Source organism: Schistocerca americana, chromosome 1, assembly GCF_021461395.2.
Source record: "Schistocerca americana isolate TAMUIC-IGC-003095 chromosome 1, iqSchAmer2.1, whole genome shotgun sequence".
Lineage (NCBI taxonomy): Eukaryota > Metazoa > Arthropoda > Insecta > Orthoptera > Acrididae > Schistocerca > Schistocerca americana.
In genome coordinates this window covers 638,076,218-638,101,102 of record NC_060119.1, presented here as the reverse complement: position 1 = coordinate 638,101,102, position 24,885 = coordinate 638,076,218, and the positions used below count along the sequence as shown (strand labels likewise).

The 24,885-nt window shown below is 37.5% G+C and overlaps 2 protein-coding genes across 3 annotated transcripts in view; one reads left to right on the top strand and one right to left on the bottom strand.

Annotated features, from left to right (window-relative positions):
- Positions 1-205: 205 nt before the first annotated feature.
- LOC124607600 (ras-related protein Rab-5C) lies at positions 206-23,105 on the bottom strand. 2 transcript variants are annotated; one of them, XM_047139917.1, is made up of 6 exons: positions 22,862-23,105; positions 22,299-22,470; positions 20,488-20,639; positions 17,143-17,359; positions 11,505-11,662; positions 206-1,800 (listed from the first exon to the last, which is right to left on the bottom strand). In XM_047139917.1, the coding sequence occupies exons 2-5, from the start codon at positions 22,459-22,461 to the stop codon at positions 11,550-11,552; spliced, it is 645 nt and encodes a 214-aa protein (XP_046995873.1). In that variant the 5' UTR covers positions 22,462-22,470; positions 22,862-23,105; the 3' UTR covers positions 206-1,800; positions 11,505-11,549. The 2 variants fall into 2 exon arrangements, with proteins under 2 accessions (XP_046995873.1, XP_046995875.1); XM_047139919.1 differs by lacking the exon at positions 22,862-23,105 and adding an exon at positions 22,568-22,720.
- Positions 22,863-24,885, top strand: part of LOC124607584 (EF-hand domain-containing family member B) — a 367,336-nt gene continuing 365,313 nt past the window's right edge. Inside the window, exon 1 of the mRNA XM_047139916.1 lies at positions 22,863-23,430. Coding sequence (XP_046995872.1) covers positions 23,383-23,430 — 48 coding nt within the window. The 5' untranslated portion in view covers positions 22,863-23,382. The remainder of the gene's footprint in view (positions 23,431-24,885) is intronic.

The following is a 24,885-nucleotide window of genomic DNA, read 5'->3' as shown; positions in this document are numbered from 1 at the left end:
CAACATAAATGTGTCAACAAGAAGCAAATTCTTGAGTCACTACTTTGTTAAATGAGGGGAAAAAAGGATTTTATATGCAAATTTAAAACTTTTCACATGTAAACTATCTTCAACTGAAAGTTGTGCACTACATTTTGCAACATGCACTTATTTTAGATAAATTTTATGGAACAGCAAGAAAATATTAGTTTAATAAAGAAACAAATTTAGAATATACGTATCTTTAATAAGAGAAAAAACAGGTCATACATTTTTACAGTTATGTACACAACTGATAATTGGATCTTAAAAATATATATGTATTGTATATGTGTAGCATCACAATGAATGTTACAGTTACTATCAAATTATATGCAGTACTTAATTACATAGAATCAAATTGACTACAAAAAGCCATCATGAATCAGAACAGTACAAGTTCAATTGCACCGCCACACATTAAAATTGTAAAAATAAAAATCAGTATGTGACCATTAAAGTCTGTTAAAAAGGTTACTAGTACGACTAGTACTGAAATTTCCTAAGGAATAATTTGAGACTATTTCAGAGATTTCACTATGAGAGGAGTGATTATATGACCTGTTTTCCAGTCACTATGTTGGGGTAGCACATTTTTAATATTCATCCAGCACAAATGGGGAACACTAATATTCTGAAAAGTAGTAATGCAACGACTTTACAAATTCTGTAAGTTTTCAACCACACCAACATTTTGTTACTGGTCTGACAAGTGGATGGATTTTCACAGCACATTCTGTTTCTCCATTAAGATGATGTAAGGAATGTTAGATCACATACGAAGTTTGATGGATGACAGGTCAAAGAAAGTTTTAGAACAACCAACTTAGACAAAGAGCTTTATTGCCCTCCCAGTAACTTTTCCAAGTTCACAATTTATGTACAAATAAGATTCTAAATAAACTTAAAATGCTTTTTCTATGGCCAGACAAAAGAATCAACTGCCAACTTGTTTATACAATATCGACTATGAACATTCTTCATAAATATAAGCTATCCACATAATTCTGTACAACATTCTTCCTGCACTTACAGGAAGCAGCATGTTTAAACATTAAACCATTTAGTATAACACTGAGCTCTGGAATCTATATGTAGCCACCATTTTGATACTTTTAAATTATTTAAAGGGCAGAATAAAATTTACATTCACCAGGGCAATACAGTACTTGTACATCTAAATAAATTTCATCTGTAGATATCTATTCTTTATAATATATGCATATATATATATATATATATATAGTAAATATGTTAGAAACTCATTTCTGATATATAAGAAAAATGATTGCAATAATTTATCCAAGACACTTTCACATAAAAACTGCACTACAATTTTTTGCATAATAAAATAGGTTTCAAGTAAGTATAATCAATCTGATGAATCAGATAACACAATAGCCAATGAGATACATATGTATTAACATTTGCTTACAAGCTGAAACAATTTTGTTAGAAAATACCAACTGCTACATAGACCCTACAAGCAGAGAACACTGGTATTAACATTTTTCCAAATTGCACAGCATTGCAACCGTTCATTTTATATTCACAGTGCTTGAGAAGAGTATATTCTTACAAATGTACACTTCCACATTACCTATAACTGCCAATGTTCATTTATTTTTTATGGGAATCAATTCATAATAGGAGTCCTTTCCACATGTGATGGTTCTCTGTTCTGACTGCCAGGAATGTTTCCAGCCACAGAAATGCCAGATGACCAGACTGGATTAGAGAAGCCAGTTGGATAACCACCTCCCAGCTAATAATGGAACAAACCTGTAATTTATCAATTTTAAAGAAAATTAGATGACAACATACACCAGTAAATGTTTTCTTTGAATTTACGTGCACAGAAATTGTTTGCAAGGAGGTAGGGTGAGAAATGTACAATCTCAAGTTATCAATGGCACAGTGGTTACATTGAAAACCATTTACGTAAGCTGCTTTTCTCAACAAAGATAATGTTGGATTCAGTTTTAAATACATACAAAAACAGCCACCAATAGTTAGCAAAAGAAGTTCAAAAGGAAAGTATGTTGCATGAGAATATTTCAACAAAACCTTTCATTGTACACAGAACAGCCACCGAAAGAGAATTACAGCAGCATTGAATTAACTGCTTTATTACATATAACAGGGGTAACCATCTCAACAAAAATGGCACAGGACACATGCTCAATAGCATTATTTGAAAAGAAATGCTTATTTCAGCCAGATTATCCCTTTAACTAATATGGGGCTTTAAATCCTTGATCTAAGGTAAGTACAATCTAAATACAGTTGGGCCTGTAAGTTGGCACTTTCTCCCTTATGGAGACACACTGAGTCGTCCTGTACATAGTGTATACAGGACCTCCAAAACATGTTTCTCATCAAGAGCCTACCTTACAATTTGCTGATCTCTGTCTGTATTTTACAGCTTATTCTGTTGAAACAGCATATACAATTAGATCATGCCTTGACAGACCTTTGAATGCGAGCAAAAGACTTATCTGGACATAGCCCTGGAAAAATTATTTGCCTTTTTTTTGTGGAGGGAAGAGAGATGCATTGTTCAGACAGTATGAACAAGCTCTGACTAAATATAGAGACCTCCATCATTTCTTCCAATATAGAAATGAAAATGTTGTATGAACAGTGGGGACCTCAACTGAAAAATATGCTCACCTTGGGTAGGATTCTTGAGATCAGTATGGTTATATGTGTGTATTTTATCATGAATGGGCAAGAAATCTGATATCTAAACTGGACTGGATTCTAGACCCCTGTACTCAAATACACACTGCAGCTGCACTATCCACAACTACAAACGTTTCCTTGTTGAGGCAAGGGAACTGCCACCAAATATAATGTGATTTACAATAGCAGCAATTAACTTTTTTAGCTTCACAGACCTGTAGTAGTAATTTTTTACTTTTTTTTTTTAAACCATTACCCCTCCGACTGAGGTGGCCCACCACAAATTCCTCTTCTGTGCCAACCTCTTTATCTCAGAATAGCATTTCCAACATACATCCTCAATTATCTCATGGATGTATTCCAATCTCGGTCTTCCTCTACAGTTTTTGTCCTCTACAGCTCCCTCTAGTATCATGGAAGTCAGTCCCTTACGTCCTAACATATCTCCTATCATTCTGACCCTTCTCTTTATCAGTGTTTTCCACATATTCCTTTCCTCTCCAATTCTACACAGAACCACCTCAATCCTCACTATCAATCCACCTAATTTTCAACATTCGTCTGTAGCACCACATCTCAAATGCTTCAATTTTTTCTATCCCGGCTCTCCCACAGTCCACGTTTTACTAGTGTACAATGCTGTGCTCCCAAATGTACATTCTTAGAAATTTATTCCTGAAGTTAAAAATCGATTTTGTTACTAGTAGGCATCTATTGGGCAGGAATGCCATCTCTGCCAGTGCTGATCTGCTTTTGATGTCCTCCTTGCTCCCAGCTAGCAGAATTCCTTAACTACTTCTACTCCGTAACCATTAATCTTGATATGTTTCTCGCTGTTCTCATTTCTGCCACTTCTCATTACTCTGATCTTTGTTTTACTCTCAATCCATATTCTGTACTCACTAGATTGTTCACTCCATTGAGCACATCATGTAATTATTCTTCACTTTCACTCAGCATATCAATATCAGTAGCAAATCTTATCACTGATATCCTTTCACTTTTAATTTTAATTCCACTCCCAAACCTTTCCTTTATTTACTTCATTGTTGATTGATTCATTAATTGAAAAGGGTTATGGGACCAAATGGCGAGGTTATCAGTCCCACGATACTGAAGTTGGTCATAGAAAAAGAAGGCCCACTAAAAGTGGACAGATCCAGCCAAGGGTGTCAAATTATAAAACAATGTACATTACACACACAGAATAAAAGCCATAAAAAGTGAGACCAAATCTAAAAACTGGAAAAAAGGGGGCAGTCATGGTGCTACAGACCAAGAAGACTGGAAAAGAATTCCCAAACACAACCAACCTGTCCCTACTCCAAATCTAAAGTAGAACTTATATTTGAAAATAAAAACTACTTTCACAGTGGAAACTGAGGACCAGTTCAACCATCTGTGGATCATCTGCTAATATTAAATTTAAGGAATCAGGATGACTATACATAACACAAAGGGCTGAAAGAAGGGGACATTCCACCAATATGTGGGATATCGTCAGTCTGGATCCACCACAACCACATTGTGGGGTGGGTTGTTACGTAGGAGGAAACAGTGGGTGAGTCAGGTATGAGCGATGCGTAAACGGCACAAAACAGTAGATTCCTTCCAAGAGGAGCAGAAGGAAGAGCTCCAAACTGCAGAAAACTTCTTGATTGTGCGGAGTTTATTACTATGAGCAGTAGCACTCCAGATGTCACTCCACTTTTGGGCAAAGAGATTTGACAAACAGGCAGCATGCTCAAGGATGGAGAGAAGGTCATGGATAGCAGAGACCAAAGGGTGACACGAGTAGCATCTGTGAACAGCCTGCAGGCTGCTCATTGAGTCTGAATTAAAACACTGTGGAGGGAGACCCCACAAAAGAAAAATGGAGATCCATCATTGTTAATCTGAGGACTTCGTTCTTTGTCATCCATTCTTATTCCCTCTTGGCTCTCCCCCTTTAACTCACCCCAATTTTTCTCAAAATTTCGAACATCTTGCAATATTTTACACTGTCTAACACTTTCTTCAGGTCAACAAATCCTATGAACGTATCTTTATCTTTAGTCTTGCTTCCATTACCAACCGCAATGTCACAATTGCCTCTTGCACCTTTACCTTCCCTAAAGCCAAACTGATCATCTAACACAGCCTCAAATTTCTTTTCCATTCCTCTGTATATTATTCTTGTAAGCGATTTGGATGCATGAACTGTTAAGCTGAGTGTGTGATAATTCTCACACTTGTCAGCTCTTGCAGTCTTCAGAATTGTGTGGCTGATATTTTATTGGAAGTCAGATAGTATGTCACCAGACTAACATTCTATGCATCAAAGTGAATAGTCATTTTGTTGCCACTTCCCAATGATTTTAGAAATAATGGAATGTTGTGTATTCCTCCTTTCTTATCTTAAGTCCTCCACAGCTCTCTTAAATTCTGATTCTAATACTGGATCCCTGTCTCTTCTAAATCAACTCCTGTTTCTTCTCGTATCACATCAGATAAATCTTTCTCCTCTTAGAGGCCTTCAACGTACTCTTTCCATCTATTCACTCTTCTACATTTAATAGTGGAATTCCTGTTGCACTCTTAATGTTAGCACCCTTGCTTCAATTTCACCAAGTGGTGTTTTGACTTTCGCATATGCTGAATCAGTCTTTGATTACGTAATAGTATTTTTTTTACATTTATGATGACATTGCTTTAATTTTATACTCTAAGGAAATGTCAACAGTATAAAAATGTAATACAACTATTCCTATTATTTTATGTTGCTTCATTTATAGCAGACACGTACATATGATGTGTACATATGAGCAATTTACAAGTTCCAACTTTACATGTACCTACACTCTAATTTGGTCTCAAACTCTGAGCACATTTGTACATTTATATGGAGGCTTTTAAACAAGTTGTGCTTTCACCAGTATAAAGAGGTTTTTCTGATTGCACAACTTCAGTTAAGTTTCAAATGCAAAGTATGCATTTAGTCCTTTTCTTTTAGTGTACAGTCAACTGTGAAACTTTAGTTTTTATGTGAAATGGATACATTAGTTTTTTCACAAAGTGCTCCACCTACTTCCAGCAACTGTTGGCAGAAAGACAAGGTTTACAATGACAGTTATTCAACTTCGTGTTGTATCCCTTTGGATAGAAAGCAACTGTAAATTGTTTGCTTTTAAGTTCTCTTTTAAGAAAGCACAAAGCCATCAAAATTAATTCAACACTTTGACATCAAACAATCAGTTCTTAAAAATGAACCCTTGTAATTTTCAGAAGTAAATTCACATACTTTGAGAAATTAAAATTATGTTTAAGTCATGCCATACTAATGGCAGTGGAGGTGAAGCATCTTATCTCTTAGCATTAAGAGCAGCTAAGACATCCAAACCCAATGCAGTTACTGAAAACCTAACATTTCCTGCAGCAACTTGTATGGTCAGTGTTTCAATAGGCATGGAAGAAGCAAAAAATTGAAAAATTCTTGTTTCTAACACCAATATCAGGCTGAATTGATGAAATGGCTGAAGGTGTTCATGATTGGATAATTTACAAGGTTAGTTCATGCGAATTCTTCCATTTGATGAATCAATGGATGCAGCAAACTTGTCATTGTTATGTTTTGTGAGGTATGAATATGATATGGACACACAATTTGTTGTTTTGTAAAATAATACTGAGTCATGTAAAATGACAATGTGGGATTTTCATGAAGCTAGTAGGAGCTGTACTAACGGGCTGGACAAAGTGTTTCCATGTGTAGTGCTGTTGGAAAAGCACTAACAGGAAAGAACAGCTAATTAATGAAAATAAGAGTGTCTTATACCACAGGTGGAGTGGATAGGCTGGTTCCTTCAAAGATATGATCCTGTAAAAAAAAAAAAAAAAAAAAAAAAAAAAAAAAAAAAAAAAAAAAAAAAAAAAAGACGGGGGCATACACTCGCGCGCGCGCGCGCACACGCACACGCACACGCACACACACACACACACACACACACACACACACACACACACACACACACACACACATATACAGACACAAGCAGACATATTTAAAGACAAAGAGTTTGGGCAGAGATGTCAGTCGAGGCGGAAGTACAGAGGCAAAGATGATGTTGAATGACAGGTGAGGTATGAGTGGCGGCAACTTGAAATTAGCGGAGATTGAGGCCTGGTGGATAACGGGAAGAGAGGATATATTGAAGAGCAAGTTCCAATCTCCGGAGTTCGGATAGGTTGGTGTTGGTGGGAAGTATCCAGATAACCCGGACAGTGTAACACTGTGCCAAGATGTGCTGGCCGTGCACCAAGGCATGTTTAGCCACAGGGTGATCCTCATTACCAACAAACACTGTCTGCCTGTGTCCATTCATGCGAATGGACAGTTTGTTGCTGGTCATTCCCACATAGAAAGCTTCACAGTGTAGGCAGGTCAGTTGGTAAATCAAGTGGGTGCTTTCACACGTGGCTCTGCCTTTGATCGAGTACACCTTCCGGGTTATAGGACTGGAGTAGGTGGTGGTGGGAGGGTGCATGGGACAGGTTTTACACCGGGGGCGGTTACAAGGGTAGGAGCCAGAGGGTAGGGAAGGTGGTTTGGGGATTTCATAGGGATGAACTAAGAGGTTATGAAGGTTAGGCGGACGGCGGAAAGACACTCTTGGTGGAGTGGGGAGGATTTCATGAAGGATGGATCTCATTTCAGGGCAGGATTTGAGGAAGTCTTATCCCTGCTGGAGAGCCACATTCAGAGTCTGATCCAGTCCCGGAAAGTATCCTGTCACAAGTGGGGCACTTTTGTGTTCTTCTATGGGAGGTTCTGGGTTTGAGAGGATGAGGAACTGGCTCTGGTTATTTGCTTCTGTACCAGGTCGGGAGGGTAGTTGCAGGATGCGAAAGCTGTTGTCAGGTTGTTGGTGTAATGATTCAGGGAATCCGGACTGGAGCAGATTCGTTTGCCACGAAGACCTAGGCTGTAGGGAAGGGACCGTTTGATGTGGAATGGGTGGCAGCTGTCATAATGGAGGTACTGTTGCTTGTTGGTGGGTTTGATGTGGACGGATGTGTGAAGCTGGCCATTGGACAGATGGAGGTCAACGTCAAGGAAAGTGGCATGGGATTTGGAGTAGGACCAGGTGAATCTGATGGAACCAAAGGAGTTGAGGTTGGAGAGGAAATTCTGGAGTTCTTCTTCACTGAGTCTAGATCATGAAGATGTCATCAATAAATCTGTACCAAACTTTGGGTTGGCAGGCTTGGGTAACCAAGAAGGCTTCCTCTAAGCGACCCATGAATAGGTTGGCGTACGAGGGGGCCATCCTGGTACCCATGGCTGTTCCCTTTAATTGTTAGTATGTCTGGCCTTCAAAAGTGAAGAAGTTGTGGGTCAGGATGAAGCTGGCTAAGGTAATGAGGAAAGAGGTTTTAGGTAGGGTGGCAGGTGATCGGCGTGAAAGGAAGTGCTCCATCGCAGCGAGGCCCTGGACGTGCGGGATATTTGTGTATAAGGAAGTGGCATCAATGGTTACAAGGATGGTTTCTGGGGGTAACGGATTGGGTAAGGATTCCAGGTGTTCGAGAAAGTGGTTGGTGTCTTTGATGAAGGATGGGAGACTGCATGTAATGGGTTGAAGGTGTTGATCTACATAGGCAGATACGTTCTGTGGGGGCTTGGTAACCAGCTACAATGGGGCTGCCGGGATGATTGGGTTTGTGAATTTTAGGAAGAAGGTAGAAGGTAGGGGTGCGGTGTGTTGGTGGGGTCAGGAGGTTGATGGAGTCAGGTGAAAGGTTTTGTAGGGGGCCTAAGGTTCTGAGGATTCCTTGAAGCTCCGCCTGGACATCAGGAATGGGATTACCTTGGCAAACTTCGTATGTGGTGTTGTCTGAAAGCTGTCGCAGTCCCTCAGCCACATACTCCCGACGATCAAGTACCACGGTCGTGGAACCCTTGTCCGCCGGAAGGATGACGATGGACCTGTCAGCCTTCAGATCACGGATAGCCTGGGCTTCAGCAGTGGTGATGTTGGGAGTAGGATTAAGGTTTTTTAAGAAGGATTGAGAGGCAAGGCTGGAAGTCAGTGTTTGTTTGTGTGTCTATCGACGTGCCAGCGCTTTCGTTTGTTAAGTCACATCATCTTTGTTTTTAGATATATAAAAATAGTAAATTTTATTTAAAAAGCTAAATGTCACAGAATATGCTGTTTGTGAAATTATGCAATTAAATGGGAGAAAATAAATCACTTCTTTTCCATATAGAAGTTAGATGTGTTAACCCTGATATTTGAAGTGTGAAATGAATTGCGAACATTTTTTTCTAGGCTAAACAAATGCTGTTCTTGACATTTACCAGTTAAGATTTATGACCAGCTCGTGAAAATGTCTGGCAACAGAATGCTCGAACTTCAATTTACATCATGAGATGTAAATCAGTTCTGGCATTCTTGTGTAAATGACAAAGGGAATTTAATCACTGAAGCATTTAAAATTTTAATCAATTTTGCCACATCACTGTCTAGGGTTTTTCATCTATGTTTGCACTAACGGCCAAATAAGGAACCTCCTCATTCAATTTGCTTTTGGTTCTTCCTAACACAAATTCATATACAAGAAACTTAACTTAGAAACAAATGCAACCCTCAATTTCGTTTCTTTACATGTGTACTTACTGTAAGTGAAGTGTTTATTATAAGCAGTTTTTTTCACTTAAAATGATTTCATATTTTAGGGTATTTTGTGATTCCTGTAATGTCACTAAATGATGCTCTAGAGGCTTAAGAATGCTAGTGTTGTGCAGAGTGGGGGTGTCATGTAGTGGTCAAAATCTCTCTTCACGTGGAGAGAATTTCATGTTTGTATCTCCTCATGTTGTTGGCATTTTTATCACAAATCTTTATTGAAGTGATTTTTATTAAATTAATTGGTATAATTTTTATTTCCGATATTTTACCAGTTTACTAATACTTTATCATTTTAATCATCTTACTAACTTTTTCATTTACACTTCTTCCTATCACTATTTAAATCTTTGCCCATGTGATTTCAATTATTTCTGTGTATTAACTTATTTCATTTCTTCTGTTTTACTGTTTTATACTTTCATTCAAGTCACTTCCTTAATTTTATTCCTCATTATACTTGCAATTTTTTTCAGTTCCTTCATTTAATCATATGTTTTTTGTCCATAGTGTAACATGAATTTTTGTTTTCATGGTTTTGTGACACCAGGAAATTTGCTTGTAATAATGAAAATACATCTGACAGCTTTGAATTTGCAACCCAAATGGGCTACTTCATTATGTTTTTAAACAATGAAACTGCATTTTGAATAAATATTACAGATAAATAAAAATTAAAACTTGCACAGATCTTTCAAATAAAACAGAATAAGAGGAAGAAAAAGAGAAAGTAAAGTGAATACAATGATAAAAGTGACATGCCAATGGATTAAAAATAAAGTTTCATGTAAACAAATTAACTGATTAAAAATACTGAGTCATTTCACTAAAGCTTTAAACATAAATTTCAAAGAATCTGGTTCAACTCAAACTCTTAACTTTCTACACAATAGGAATGCCTCTAATACTACACTTTGCCCCCACTGTGTAATGCTTAAGCCTCTAGAAAATGATTTTTCATCAATTACTCACAAATGAGGGTCCACATTGACGAATGGCTCCAGATGTGATACCGGGGACAACACATACCACTGAACATATGTTTTCAAAAAGTCAATCCCACCCGTGAGGGACCTCTCCTTATCAGACATTATCCTATGCGATAACGAATGTCTTATCCAAATTAAAGTTCCGCTGGTTGGTAGGTTTTTGCTTCACATTTATCTTTCAGCACCTGCAGTAACAATCTAATCTAATACCTATTGTTTGAACATTTGCTGTTACCATACGAGATGTCCTGTGAATTCTCTATGCCACCCCCACTAATTCAGACTCAATTATTTTCTCCCTAACAATCTTTTACTAAAACAATTTTTACATAATTTTCACACTTTTTTTTATTGATCTGAAAGGATGTTGGTTCAATGGTTACTTTGTTTGGCAGGTCATACGTATATTTTCAGGCATCCTTGACACTGACTAGACTTAAGGCTATTGCCTTTAATTGTACCGATTAAAATGTTCACAGAAATATCAAGACAATAGTCACTCCAAGTCACTTTGATAATCGTTAGGCTGATTATCAAAGACTTTTTATATTTGCAGTGCACCAGTATCTGTTCCAGGAGCACTGAGCCTACACAATGAACTAAGTGCTTCTTAAGAGCCTTTCAGTAACATACTTCTACAGAATTATTTTTGAATCTTTACATGCAATAGTGTCACCTCTAAATACAAGTTTAATCTCCTGGAACAAAAGCTTGATATGTCGTACTGTAAAACATTTTTCAGATTAATCTGGATTATATAGAAATCAAACTGTAAATATTATTGTCATCAATGACACACTTTTAAAAGAAAATGTTTGCAGTAGAAGAAGCCATCCTATCTGATTACTGAACTTCTCCTCTTTGGCTTCATGAACTTATTGTGTGTCCTATTGGGAAAAGGGAGGGTTGAGAAATCTCTGCATGCATCATGCTTTGTCAGGGGTTGGGCCTTTTTTACTGTCAAGACAAAAAAATTACAAATAAATATAGTGGTTTAGCACTGATTAAATGAAGTGTGTCTTATTCTCAGGGATACTCATGAAAATTAAAAGTTTCTGCTACGTTTTAATTAAAGAGTTGAGGTATTCACATGGAAGGTAAATTTAGCTTGCAGATAGCTTTTAGACAAGAATAACAAAACACTTACTTGACTTGAATAAGATGAAAAACTGTAAGTGAGAGGTGGAATGGATCACTTGCAGCAATTTCCAGGTGCTTTCTGCTGCCCTTCTGACTCCACAAGTCTGCGCCCTTGTCCACTAGTGCCTGCACCTGTTACTTGCTCATTCTTTGGAAGTTTCTTGGCTGCAAGAAAGAAAAACACACTACACATCAGAAATAAGCAAGGATAAGATAATCACGAAAATAAATTTTAGGCAGAATTTCTATTAAAGGAGATACCCTACCAAAGTTCTAGAATAATACTTTCTAAACTAATTGTTACAAATGCATGAAAACTTTACTTGTTTGAGTTTTTACCAAAACTTTACTGACTGCTTAAAAAAGAAGGTAAACATAATTTAACTCCATTTAACTTTCCTAAAGTTCTTTTGATATGACTGTTAAACAGCTCTTTACACATTTAAAGGCTGAAATGATTCAGAGCCAAATAATTGACATAGCATTGAAAAACCATACAGAAACTTACCTTTTGACATAAATTTAAGTATTGTCAAATGTGCATATTCTCTTAAGATTTTGAATGTATCAACAAGCAAGCTGAAATACACAGAAGTATGGAGAAGTGTGCCAACAACTGGAATGCAGAAAGAAAAGAAGAGGAAGCTGTCACACAAACTGCTCTAACGTAGAATTATATTGCAATATGACTGACTTGCCAAACATATTTCTAATTATTCTCCATGTCACATGCTTTGGGTAGGGCATCCATATCAACTTTTTCCAAGTGTATCGCTTTTTTTTTTGTTCATTTCATGTACAACTGGTGAAAGACGCATCTTATCAGGTACCAAATTTCTCCAAACTGGAGTGACAAAAGTGCCATCACTATGTCCGGACATAATAGCACTGCTTACAAGTAAATCTATTTAATACTTATTTCTCCCCTCTCACTTGAAACTAATGGCTCATAAAAATAGTTTTACAATAAAGCTAACTAACACAAAGCATATCTGTTTGACAATTATGTATTCCTACTGTGTATAAAATATGAATGCAAATAATTTGTTTACGAATAAGCCCATTTCAAGGGCTAACTTCCAAAATGAATCATTCCATGTGTGTAATCGACTATTTACCACAGTAAACCATATTTCATTGTTGCTGGCTACAGGTGCTCAAAGTACAGAAGAAGTACTTCGAAACTTAACCCACATTTTAGAGGATGTTTCATTACAATCAATGTATTCCCTCTTGCAACAGAAACTATTCCAATATTCCTTATAATCAAGTTACTGTTTTTGCCTCTGTCTTCATCTGTTAAGAAGTAGGAAGGTAAATACCCAGATCTGCAAATTTCTGGTTACCAACAACCCTACATGAATGAAGTGTTAATCTGGCTAATCTTATTTCACGACCTTGCTTTAAGATGATGTATTAACAGTGTTATAAAGTTATAGCCATTATTATGACAAGAGTTAACTACAAGTGAGGGGAAAAGTAACAACTAAGACTAGCCTTCATACCAATGTTATGAAGACTGAGGCTAAACTTGCATATTTGATCCCCCTGAAATCTTGCTTGTGGTGACAGACTGATATGTAGCACAGCCTTAGGTCTACTTTAGGTTGGAAAGAGACAATTCACTAGTAGCAAAGCCTAATGATCATGTCCACATCTCACAGAAAAATGCAACTGTGGTCCAATACACAACTTTTATACTGTATTTATCATGTCTATAGTACAATCAATATTTTGATCAGCAGAACAAATTGCTTAACATTTCATTTTAGATTTGTGTTCTCCTACTAACATTTACAGTTTTACATGAACCGTGGACCTTGCCGTTGGTGGGGAGGCTTGCGTGCCTCAGCCATACAGATAGCCGTACCATAGGTGAAACCACAACGAAGGGGTATCTGTTGAGAGGCCAGACAAACGTGTGGTTCCTGCAGAGGGGCAACAGCCTTTTCAGTAGTTGCAGGGGCAACAGTCTGGATGATTGATCTGGCCTTGTAACACTAACCAAAACGGCCTTATGGTTGTGGTACTGTGAACGACAAAGCAAGGGGAAACTACAGCCGTAATTTTTCCGAGGGCATGCAGCTTTACTGTAGGATTAAATGATGATGGCATCCTTTTGGGTAAAATGTTCTGGAGGTAAAAGTCCCCAATTCGGATCTCTGGGCAAGGACTACTCAGGAGGACGTTGTTTTCAGGAGAAAGAAAACTGGCGTTCTACACGTCGGAGCATGAAATGTCAGATCCCTTAAACGCGTAGGTAGGTTAGAAAATTTAAGAAAGGAAATGGATAGGTTAAAGTTAAATATAGTGGGAATTAGTGAAGTTTGGTGGCAGGAGGAACAATACTTCTGGTCAGGTGAATACAGGGTTACATATACAAAATCAAATAGGGGTGATGCAGGAGTAGGTTTAATAATGAATAAAAAAATAAGAGTGCAGGTAAGCTACTACAAACAGCATAGTGAACGCATTATTGTAGCCAAGATAGATACGAAGCCCACACCTACTACAGTAGTACAAGTTTATATGCCAACTAGCTCTGCAGATGAAGAAATTGATATGTATATTGAAATAAAAGAAATTATTCAGATAGCGAAGGGAGACGAAAATTTAGTAGTCATGGGTGACTGGAATTCGGTAGTAGGAGAAGGTAGAAAAGGAAACTTAGTAGGTGAATATGGATTGGGGGTAAGAAATGAAAGAGGAAGCCACCTGGTAGAATTTTGCACAGAGCACAACCTAATCATAGCTAACACTTGGTTCAAGAATCATAAGAGAAGGTTGTATACATGGAAGAATCCTGGATATACTAGAAGGTATCAGATAGATTATGTAATGGTAAGACAGATTTAGGAACCAGCTTTTAAATTGTATGACATTTCCAGGGGCAGATGCAGACTCGGGCCACAATCTATTGGTTATGAACTGCAGATTAAAACTGAAGAAACTGCAAAAAGGAGGGAATTTAAGGAGATGGGACCTGGATAAACTGAAAGAACCAGATGTTGTAGAGAGTTTCAGGGAGAGCATTAGCGAATGATTGAGAGAAGAAAGAAATACAGCAGAAGAATAATGGGTAGCTTTGAGGGATGAAATAGTGAAGGCAGCAGGGGATCAAGTAGGTAAAAAGACAAGGACTAGTAGAAATCCTTAGGTAACAGAAGAAATATTGAATTTCACTGAAGAAAGAAGGGAGAACAGAAAGGTGGAAGGAGTATATAGAGGGTCTATACAGAGGTGATGTTCTTGAGGACAATATTATGGAAATGGAAGAGGATGTAGATGAAGATGAAATAGGAGATATGATACTGCATGAAGAGTTTGACAGAGCATTTGAAGACCTGAGTCGAAGCAAGGCCCCAGGATTAGACAACATTCCATTATAACTACTGACGGCCTTGGGAGAGCCAGTCCTGACAAAACTCTACCATCTGGTGAGCAAGATGTATGAGACAGGCGAAATACCCTCAGACTTCAAGAAGAATATAATAATTCCAATCCCAAAGATAGCAGGTGTTGACAGATGTGAAAATTACCAAACTATCAGTTTAATAATCCACGGCTGCAAAATACTAACACGAATTCTTTACAGACGAGTGCAAAACTGGTAGAAGCAGGCCTCGGGGAAGATCAGTTTGGATTCCGTAGAAATATTGCAACACATGAGGCAATACTGACCCTACGACTTATCTTAGAAGATAGATTAAGGAAAGGAAAACCTACATTTCTAGCATTTGTAGACTTAGAGAAAGCTTTTGACAATGTTGACTGGAATACTCTCTTTCAAATTCTAAAGGTGGCAGGGGTAAAATACAGGGAGTGAAAGGCTATTTACAATTTGCAGAGAAACCAGATGGCAGTTATAAGAGTCGAGGGGCATGAAAGGGAAGCAGTGGTTGGGAAGGGAGTGAGACAGGGTTGTAGCCTGTCCCCGATGTTATTCAATCTGTATATTGAGCAAGCAGTGAAGGAAACAAAAGAAAAGTTTGGAGTAGCTATTAAAATTCATGGAGAATAAAGAAAAACTGGTTCGCTGATGACATCGTAATTCTGTCAGAGACAGCAAAGTACCTGGAAGAGCAGTTGAACGGAATGGACCGTGTCTTGAAAGGAGGGTATAAGATGAACATCAACAAAAGCAAAATGAGGATAATGGAATGTAGTCAAATTAAATCGGGTGATGCTGAGGGAATTAGATTAGGAAATGAGACACTTAAAGTAGTAAAGGAGTTTTGCTATTTGGGGAGCAAAATAACTGATGATGCTGGAAGTAGAGAGGATATAAAATGTAGGACTGGCAATGGCAAGGAAAGCATTTCTGAAGAAGAGAAATTTGTTAACATGAAGTATAGATTTAAGTGTCAGGAAGTCGTTTCTGAAAGTATGTGTATGGAGTGTAGCCATGTATGGAAGTGAAACGTGGATGATAAATAGCTTAGACAAGAAGAGAATAGAAGCTTTCGAAATGTGGTGCTACAGAAGAATGCTGAAGATAAGGTGGGTAGATCACGTAACTAATGAGGAGGTATTGAATAGAATTGGGGAGAAGAGGAGTTTGTGGTGCAACTTAACTAGAAGAAGGGATCGGTTGGTAGGACATGTTCTGAGCCATCAAGGGATCACCAATGTAGTACTGGAGGGCAGTGTGGAGGGCAAAAATCGTAAAGGGAGACCAAGAATGAATACACCAAGCAGATTCAGAAGGATGTAGGTTGCAGTAGGTACTGGGAGATGATGAGGCTTGCACAGGATAGAGTAGCGTGGAGAGCTGCATCAAACCAGTCTCTGGACTGAAGACCCGAACAACAACAACAACAACAACAACATTTTTTTGTGCGTATCCTGATAACATGATGGCCGAGGAGTACAAACATTCTACTACCGAATGCCTGCACAGGAAGAATCTTAGTAAGACCACTGACCTCACAAAGTAAACAACTCAGCACATTTCTCTATACTTTCAACAATAAGTGAGCTTTCATGTTCAATTTACAGTATATTTTAGCTTGTATCCTTGACACAATCATCGTGGACCAATATGTATGACAAGTTCAGCACCAATTTTTTTTTTATGCTCATTTGCAAAGCTTTCCTCAGCAACGTTATTAAATTTGTATCTAATGCAGTATTTGTGTTCTGATCAAAGTTGTGAAATTGTACGTGCATACTAACCAATTTAACATCGTTAATTTCCAAGAGCAACAATAAAATGGCAAAATACATTATTGTGTGGCCCGAGTTCTGTCTTTCGTTTTCGTTACTTGTCTATGTATTGATCATATTTTGTGAGGTAATTTACAAAATAGCTTCAGAGCACTCCAATGTGAGTTCATTTAACATAATTTCTAATGTTCTTTTAAGTCCAATGCATTTTCTTGTTTCAGTTTTATTCAATTTTTTCTATCTCAATATCTGATTTAGCTGCTTCTATATTACTTCAGTGTTTTTCAATTCAAAGCTCCATTAATTAAACAGTTATCAATATGCAAATAGCCAACAGAATTTAAAAACCTGTCACAAATGTAATAAGGTGCAAGGTAGAACAGGAAGGTTTAAACAAATTGTAAATACAATTAATTTATGAGTAAAATTGTGCACACCTGACAGTAAAGGAATTTACATCATGCACTGTGTTGACTCACCAATTGCTAGGAAGATCTCATTCACATTCATTGCAGTCTTAGCAGATGTTTCCATGAACAAAAGGCCATTTTCTTCTGCATATCCTTGCGCATCATCATGTTCCACCACTCTCTTGTTAGCAAGGTCAGACTTGTTTCCAGCCAAAGCAATCACAATATTTGGTGATGCTTGTCTCTGAAGCTCTTTCACCCACGTTTTTGCTCTTGCAAATGTATCCTATATAACATTATGTAATTTTAAAAATTTATAGCTAATCAATAATCATGATCAAACAGTTTTAAGTGATTTTTCACAAAAATAATGTACCAATTTTTAAAAATCACTGAAGACTATCTCAGAGTGTACTTACCTTTATTTCAAAAGGAGAATATGTTAGGGACATAGTGCACATTAACAATTTTTGTGTGAATGCAGAATATGAAAAAAGTGTTCCACAGAAAAAAATGTTAAGGATGTATGGTTCAAATGGCTCTGAGCACTATGGGACTTAACATCTGTGGTCATCAGTCCCCTAGAACTTAGAACTACTTAAACCTAACTAACCTAAGGACATCACACACATCCATGCCCGAGGCAGGATTCGAACCTGCGACCGTAGCAGTCGTGCGGTTCCGGACTGAGCGCCTAGAACCGCGAGACCACCGCAGCCGGCGGTTAAGGATGTAACTTCTGGTAATATGCAAAGTTGATACACTGACAGTATTTTAACCCCCCACGAAGAGATGCAAACTTCTTTCACAATGATTTTACAGATTAACAGTTCCACTACACCTAAAAGGTCAAAACATTTAGGAAGCAAATTTTTCATTATATCAATAATCACATTTGAAGAAATAACCTCCATATGGTTTACAGACAGCATTATATAACCCCCTGTTAAGGCTGAAACCTGCGAAGTGCTAAGCAAATTACAATACGAGGGCCTTCTCCAGAATATGTATTTAAAAATACCCATGCTGGCAATGTGCACAACACCCTTTGTTGAAGTATTTGCACAATTTTGCCATTCCGAGAATTTAATTTTTTTAGCAATGGCATGTGTTCAGAATTATGAAGGAGAGAGAAAAAAAAAAATCAATGAATCATTTAAATTTAGTGAACAAAAGTCAAGCCAGAATTTTAGCATACATGTCATCAGAGAATGCTATTTATTACATCACCTGGCATACAATTTACATGGATTTCATGCTGATATCAGCCATTTCATTTCTGTAGTAATCTGCTAAAAATTTAGTGTTTTCGTTTAGCAATAAGATTTATGGGGCACACAACACAGTCAAATATCAAAAGTTCACGTAAACAATCAAATTCTCATACTACATACCTACAAGTTATGAGAATATACAACATCAGTTACATTTTTAACATGTTTTAGAGAAGCATGTTAATTGAACAGTACCCCCATATAAACTTATTTCACTAAGTTTTGGCTCTATGCAAACCATCTATCGGCGTGGAAAATTTGCAGTAGGGTTTAATATTTGTTCTTCAGTGTCTAGTTATGTTTCTGGAATACTAATTTGAAGTGTAGACATTCATGGGAGAAAATCTCAAATTAAGAAAGTCAGCTATACGATGTGCATTCAAGTTCCAAGGCCTCCGATTTTTTTCTCCGGACTGGAAAGAGCTAGAAACATACGCATTGTTTTAAAATGAGGCCGCGTTCATTGTCAATACGTCCCAGAGATGGCAGCACTGTATGGCAGATGGAATTTTACCGCCAGTGGCGAGAATGAGGACTTTAAATTCCTAAAATGCCGACGTTTTCCTTACTTGAACAGCGTGCAATCATTCGTTTTCTGAATTTGCGTGGTGTGCAACCAATTGAAATTCATCGACAGTTGAAGGAGACATGTGGTGATGGAGTTATAGATGTGTCGAAAGTGTGTTCGTGGGTGCGACAGTTTAATGAAGGCAGAACATAGTGTGACAACAAACCGAAACAACCTCGGGCTCGCACAAGCCGGTCTGACGACATGATCGAGAAAGTGGAGAGAATTGTTTTGGGGGATCGCCAAATGACTGTTGAACAGATCGCCTCCAGAGTTGGCATTTCTGTGGGTTCTGTGCACACAATCCTGCATGACGACCTGAAAATGCGAAAAGTGTCATCCCGGTGGGTGCCACGAATGCTGACGGACGACCACATGGCTGCCAGTGTGGCATGTTGCCAAGCAATGTTGACGCGCAACGATAGCATGAATGGGACTTTCTTTTCATTGGTTGTGACAATGGACGAGACGTGGATGCCATTTTTCAATCCAGAAACAAAGCGCCAGTCAGCTCAATGGAAGCACACAGATTCACTGCCACCAAAAAATTTCGGGTAACCGCCAGTGTTGAAAAAATGATGGTGTCCATGTTCTGGGACAGCAAGGGCGTAATCCTTACCCATTGCGTTCCAAAGGGCACTACGGTAACAGGTGCATCCTACGAAAATGTTTTGAAGAACAAATTCCTTCCTGCACGGCAACAAAAACGTCCGGGAAGGGCTGCGCGTGCTGTTTCACCAAGACAACGCACCCGCACATCGAGCTAACGTTACGCAACAGTTTCTTCGTGATAACTTTGAAGTGATTCCTCATGCTCCCTACTCACCCGACCTGGCTCCTAGTGACTTTTGGCTTTTTCCAACAATGAAAGACACTCTCCGTGGCCGCACATTCACCAGCCGTGCTGCTATTGCCTCAGCGATTTTCCAGTGCTCAAAACAGACTCCTAAAGAAGCCTTCGCCGCTGCCATGGAATCATGGCATCAGCATTGTGAAAAATGTGTACGTCTGCAGGGCGATTACGTTGAGAAGTAACGCCAGTTTCATCGGTTTCGGGTGAGTAGTTAATTTGGGGGGGGGGGGGGGGGGGGGAATTAAAAAAAAGAATCTGAAGCCTTGGAACTTGAATGCACCTCGTACATAGAAGGGATAAAGAGAAATGTCAATATGAGCCATCAACTTCACTCAGTGACATAGGAAACATCCAACAAGCTCCATAAACAGTATGGTGACTAATGTGATTAGCACTTTTTCAAGCAGGCTAAGCTATATCAGTGCCACCCCAACCTGTTTCCCTTACTTCCCACCCACATTAGTTGGCTTCAACTAACAACAAAACTGAATATACGACTTTATAGCAGCCATTAACATCATATAACTGGCCAAAGCTGACAACCTATCTAACATTTCTTTTGACCCCAGAGGAGATGTTAGTGAAGCAGGTCCACAATAGATTTCACCAACACGTTCATGTTGAGGCTTACTGCAAATGTTATTACAAAGTTAAACTTCAAAACAAATCTTTCCAACATGACTACAGTTTGTCTGCCAATACTTCATAGCAGATCTTACCTGGTTTGTTATATCATAAACAACAATTGCAGCCTGTGCACCCCTGTAATACATGGGTGCTAAACTGTGGTATCTCTCCTGACCAGCTGTATCCCATATCTCAAATTTCACTGTCGTGTCTTCCAGACAAACAGTCTGTGTTAGAAATGCAGCTGTAAATTTATTAAAAATAGTTTAGCAGAATAATGTGTTGCAATACATACTGTTATAAACACTATTACTGTATTATTAAAATATTACTATCTTCACAGTAATTCTGTAGATCTTTCATTGGAAGCTTACATAAAAACTATTATTTTACAGTCTTTGCATTATGAGTGCACTTTAGTAGAATTTTTCCTTATTTGTAGGAACATTTACATATTGCATATTAGAAGAATTATTACATCATTCCTCTCAATGTAGCAACCTGGGTGCAGAAGAGTCTATATTGTCAACTATGGCAATCAGTTTAATAATCTACAAAACATCAATTTTTATTAGTAGTCATTTTGGTATTAGTTCATCTTCAAATTAACACTAACAAATATTTTTCTAATTTTGTTATTCAGGTCTCAAGAGCATTTGCAAATGCTTATGGTAAAGATATGTATAAACTGGTATTTGATTCCTGACAATCCTACAATATTTTTAAAAATTCTCTGCTTGAATAATTAATTGACTCCACTGATTATCAGACTAAATATAAATTTCAACTAGAACCTGAAAAGTTAAAATAAATCTCATCTTCCAGAGAGAGAGAGAGAGAGAGAGAGAGAGAGAGAGAGAGAGCCCTCATAGAAGTACTTGCCACAAAAGAAGGCAAGTTTGCAGGTTCTAAGCGTGGGCCAGCATAGTTTTAATCTGCATGGAAGTTTGGTATGTTATTTTAACCATTTTCAAGTGGTTTTAATTAAAATGTATGCAAACATAATGAACAGTTACTGAAGTCTAGTACACAACTACAACCATTAACCCTTAAAAGCAATTTACACTTTGATAAGCAAAGGACATATCATTTGATTTCGTTGACACAGCTTGAACTTAAGGCCTAACCCACCTGCAACAGATTCGTCTCAATTCACAACAGACCAACGAATTATGTCTGTTTCCATTCTATTCAATGATAATTACAAACTATTACTTTTTGCAATCTTTCACCTTCTTATACAGTATGTTAAGTTCCACAGAACATTTACTTTGCTACTTCATGTACAAATAACTATAGTATGATCTGCGCTAACAGATTTTGATTTACATCTTTCCCTATACATGTCATTTTTGCATTTGTTTACTTTCGTAAAAGTTTCAATAGCCTGTGAAAAAATATTCATGGTACCTCATATTCCAGCAGCATAGATGTAATCAATGCCAATGCTATGTTGGCATTTATCCACGGAAAATCTGCAGGTAATAAGTTTTTAGAAACCCTAGATCTCTCTTATAGCACTGTTCGAAAGGGTATGTTTTAAATTTCTTTTCATCCAACTACCTTAGTTAATCTGAGTAATTTGTTCCCGCAAAGCATTAATTATTTCTCAGGAATATCCTGACAATACCTAACTGTCGGCAAAGTTATTTCTTGCCTTATGTTTTTTAAAATTACGTTCCTTTATTTCTCTATGCATCAAACGCGTCACTCATGACAGGTCAGACAGTACACAACGAGTAGCGTCATCACAATAGTATTATCAGACACAGTCAAAGAATTAAAAATGCTACCTCCATATCGCTAAACTTTGTCCCAGAACAATTTAATAGTACTAATTAGATACAAACTATACGTGAACTTACGAAGTCGCGAGGCGACACGTTTCTTGATGCTGACTCACCTCCTATTGTGCTTTCCTGATATTCGTGGAATTGCCCTTTAACAAACCTGAGGACTAAACTCGATTTGCCAACAGCAGATTCACCAAGAAGAACAAGTTTAAATTGACAGACCTTTCCTTGCGTTGATCCATTTGGCCTCTGGGCCCCACCGCGACTGGCCATGACAGAGCCCTGCAACAAAACGATACCGATTAGTTCTATCTCAAAAGATTTTTCCATTCCATCAAACTTGTCAGCTCTTAACTGTCACGTTGTCTATATCCCTCACGTGTTTTCGTCCTACGGTTGGCGTTAGGCAAAATTAAAGTGGCTGACGTTTACTCCGTAAGTGAAAACAATCAGCTGACACCACTGAAGTTTAGCCATACTCCTGCAGAGAGCATACTATTCTGACAGCTGAAAGCGGTACAAATTTTCGATTGCTACAAAGACTAGGTCCAGCAAACCAACTAGGGTAGAGATAAAGAATAAAAATTTAAATACAGTATCTGAACAATAAGTAAGTGTCTGATACTGAGAATATATATCTAAGAAATTTTTTTTCCTAAGAGGAGCAACCTACCTTTCAAACTACACACAATGTCCACTGGTCGATTATAATACACCACAAAACGGAGATTCAGAGCCGATGCGATGGAATGCCAAAACAAACTACACAACCAACAACTAATTAGCCACTAAGACTGCTGAATATATGGTTGAGCATGGGCGACTTTCTCACAGCCCTATCGCACCTTCCAGCATCGAAACACCCCCTACCATAGCCACATCACAAAAGTGAACTACATTCATAGACTCTATAATTGCAAAAACGTCTAACGAACGCAAAGTGTTTTAGAAAAAAGAACCATTGTTGAAGGTAAAATTACTTATGACTAATATTGGACTCTAAAAGAACATTTGACTATAGCGAATATTAAAATATGTGGGGGACTATTTTGCGATATCACAAACCGGAAGAAGACTTACTCCGCCAAGAGCTCGTGATGCATCTTACGTCACACCAAAGGAGCTGAATTTGAGTGTTGCTTTTGATGGTTAAAGGCGTGTGATGGAGTTATTGAAAGTTGCAGTACATTTATAATGGCATACATTGGGAAATTCACTGATAGAAGCCCCGCAATAAGAGCGGTAAGATCTCTCTTTATTTTGTATCTTATTTTTTCTCGAAACTGACTGTACGATAGTAGAATGAAAATCCTAACTTTTTATATTAGAAACAACTACACAATAGTTCTACAAAAATAAGGGACAGCAACACTAACAAATATTTAGTCGTACAAAAAGAAAAAAAATATCTCTTGCTGCCTGTCATACTTGCCTCCTTTAATTTTAGTCATTAGTGATTATAAAACCAGATGTTGCGTTAGTAATTCTGACGAGAAAGAGGGAGAGAGAGAACTGATATAAATGCTTTTCAGATGTTATGAGGACAAATTACTGATGCAGCACTGAGTGTGCAGTAATTCACCATCATCCCATCCCTTAAATTTCACTATCACAGGAAAAGCTACTGAAGTTCTAGTACAAATATGTTGCATAATACATTACTGTTTAGCCAGAACTTTTCATTCTGGTTGAATAATAATGGGTCTTATTTCTACATGCTGTTAAGTACTTGACACTTTTTCCAAAAGAATGTTAATTGCCATACAGCTGGAAAAACATGATTAAAATATACTGCGAGAGCACTATACAACAAAGGTAAAGATTTATTTATCATGCAGGCACTTGATGCCTACACCTTACAAAAAGGTGTCAAGAATGAAGTCCACAATCACTGGGTCATTCCATGCCAAACTGAGCCTGAGGCTTATTTTTTGAAAAAATGCCAAATTTAACAATGTTATAGTTTTTTGAATCTACAAAAGTTGAATTTTACTGTCCTGAAAAAATTATAAAAATTACATGATTAGCTGAGGAAATATAGTTAAACAAAGTTGGCGATTCTACAGATGAGGATGGAAAAGAAAAGGTTTGCTTTTTGTGTTGGCAGCCGTTTAAATTTGGGTTGCAGTGATTGTTGATGTTTTAATTGTTAAATTTCAAGATCAGAATCTTATCTTTCTGACAAACTTCAGTTTTTAAAGAAAGGTAAGTTATTAAGTATGTAGCTAATTCAAAAAAGTTACTATGTATTTAGTGTCCCACCCGTGACAAAAAAACATGAAAAAGTTTACCTTCTAACTCAGCAATTATAGTAATTCTATGCATTTTAAGTTAGAAGTAAGAAAAACAAATAAAAACATCCAACGAACCATAAGGCACCTTCTAAGTTGTAAATGATCATTTATAAATGTTAAAAGAAATTGTGTCCCACCCGTGACAGGTTTTTGATGTTACTCAAATCTAAACCGTTTGACACTTCTTGTTATTGTTAAGTTAAATTGGTTGATATAACAAGTGCTTTGATGGTTTACAATAAATAAAAACTTACTGTTTATTCAGAAAATGGGGAAAACATCAGCAGAGTGTATGAGAAAACTTCGCGAAAAACTGAAGAAAGATACCAGCAAGTACAATGTCCATAAAGAAAAAGAAAGAGAGCGGGATAAAAGAAGGGAAAATATGAAGATGAAGGTATTC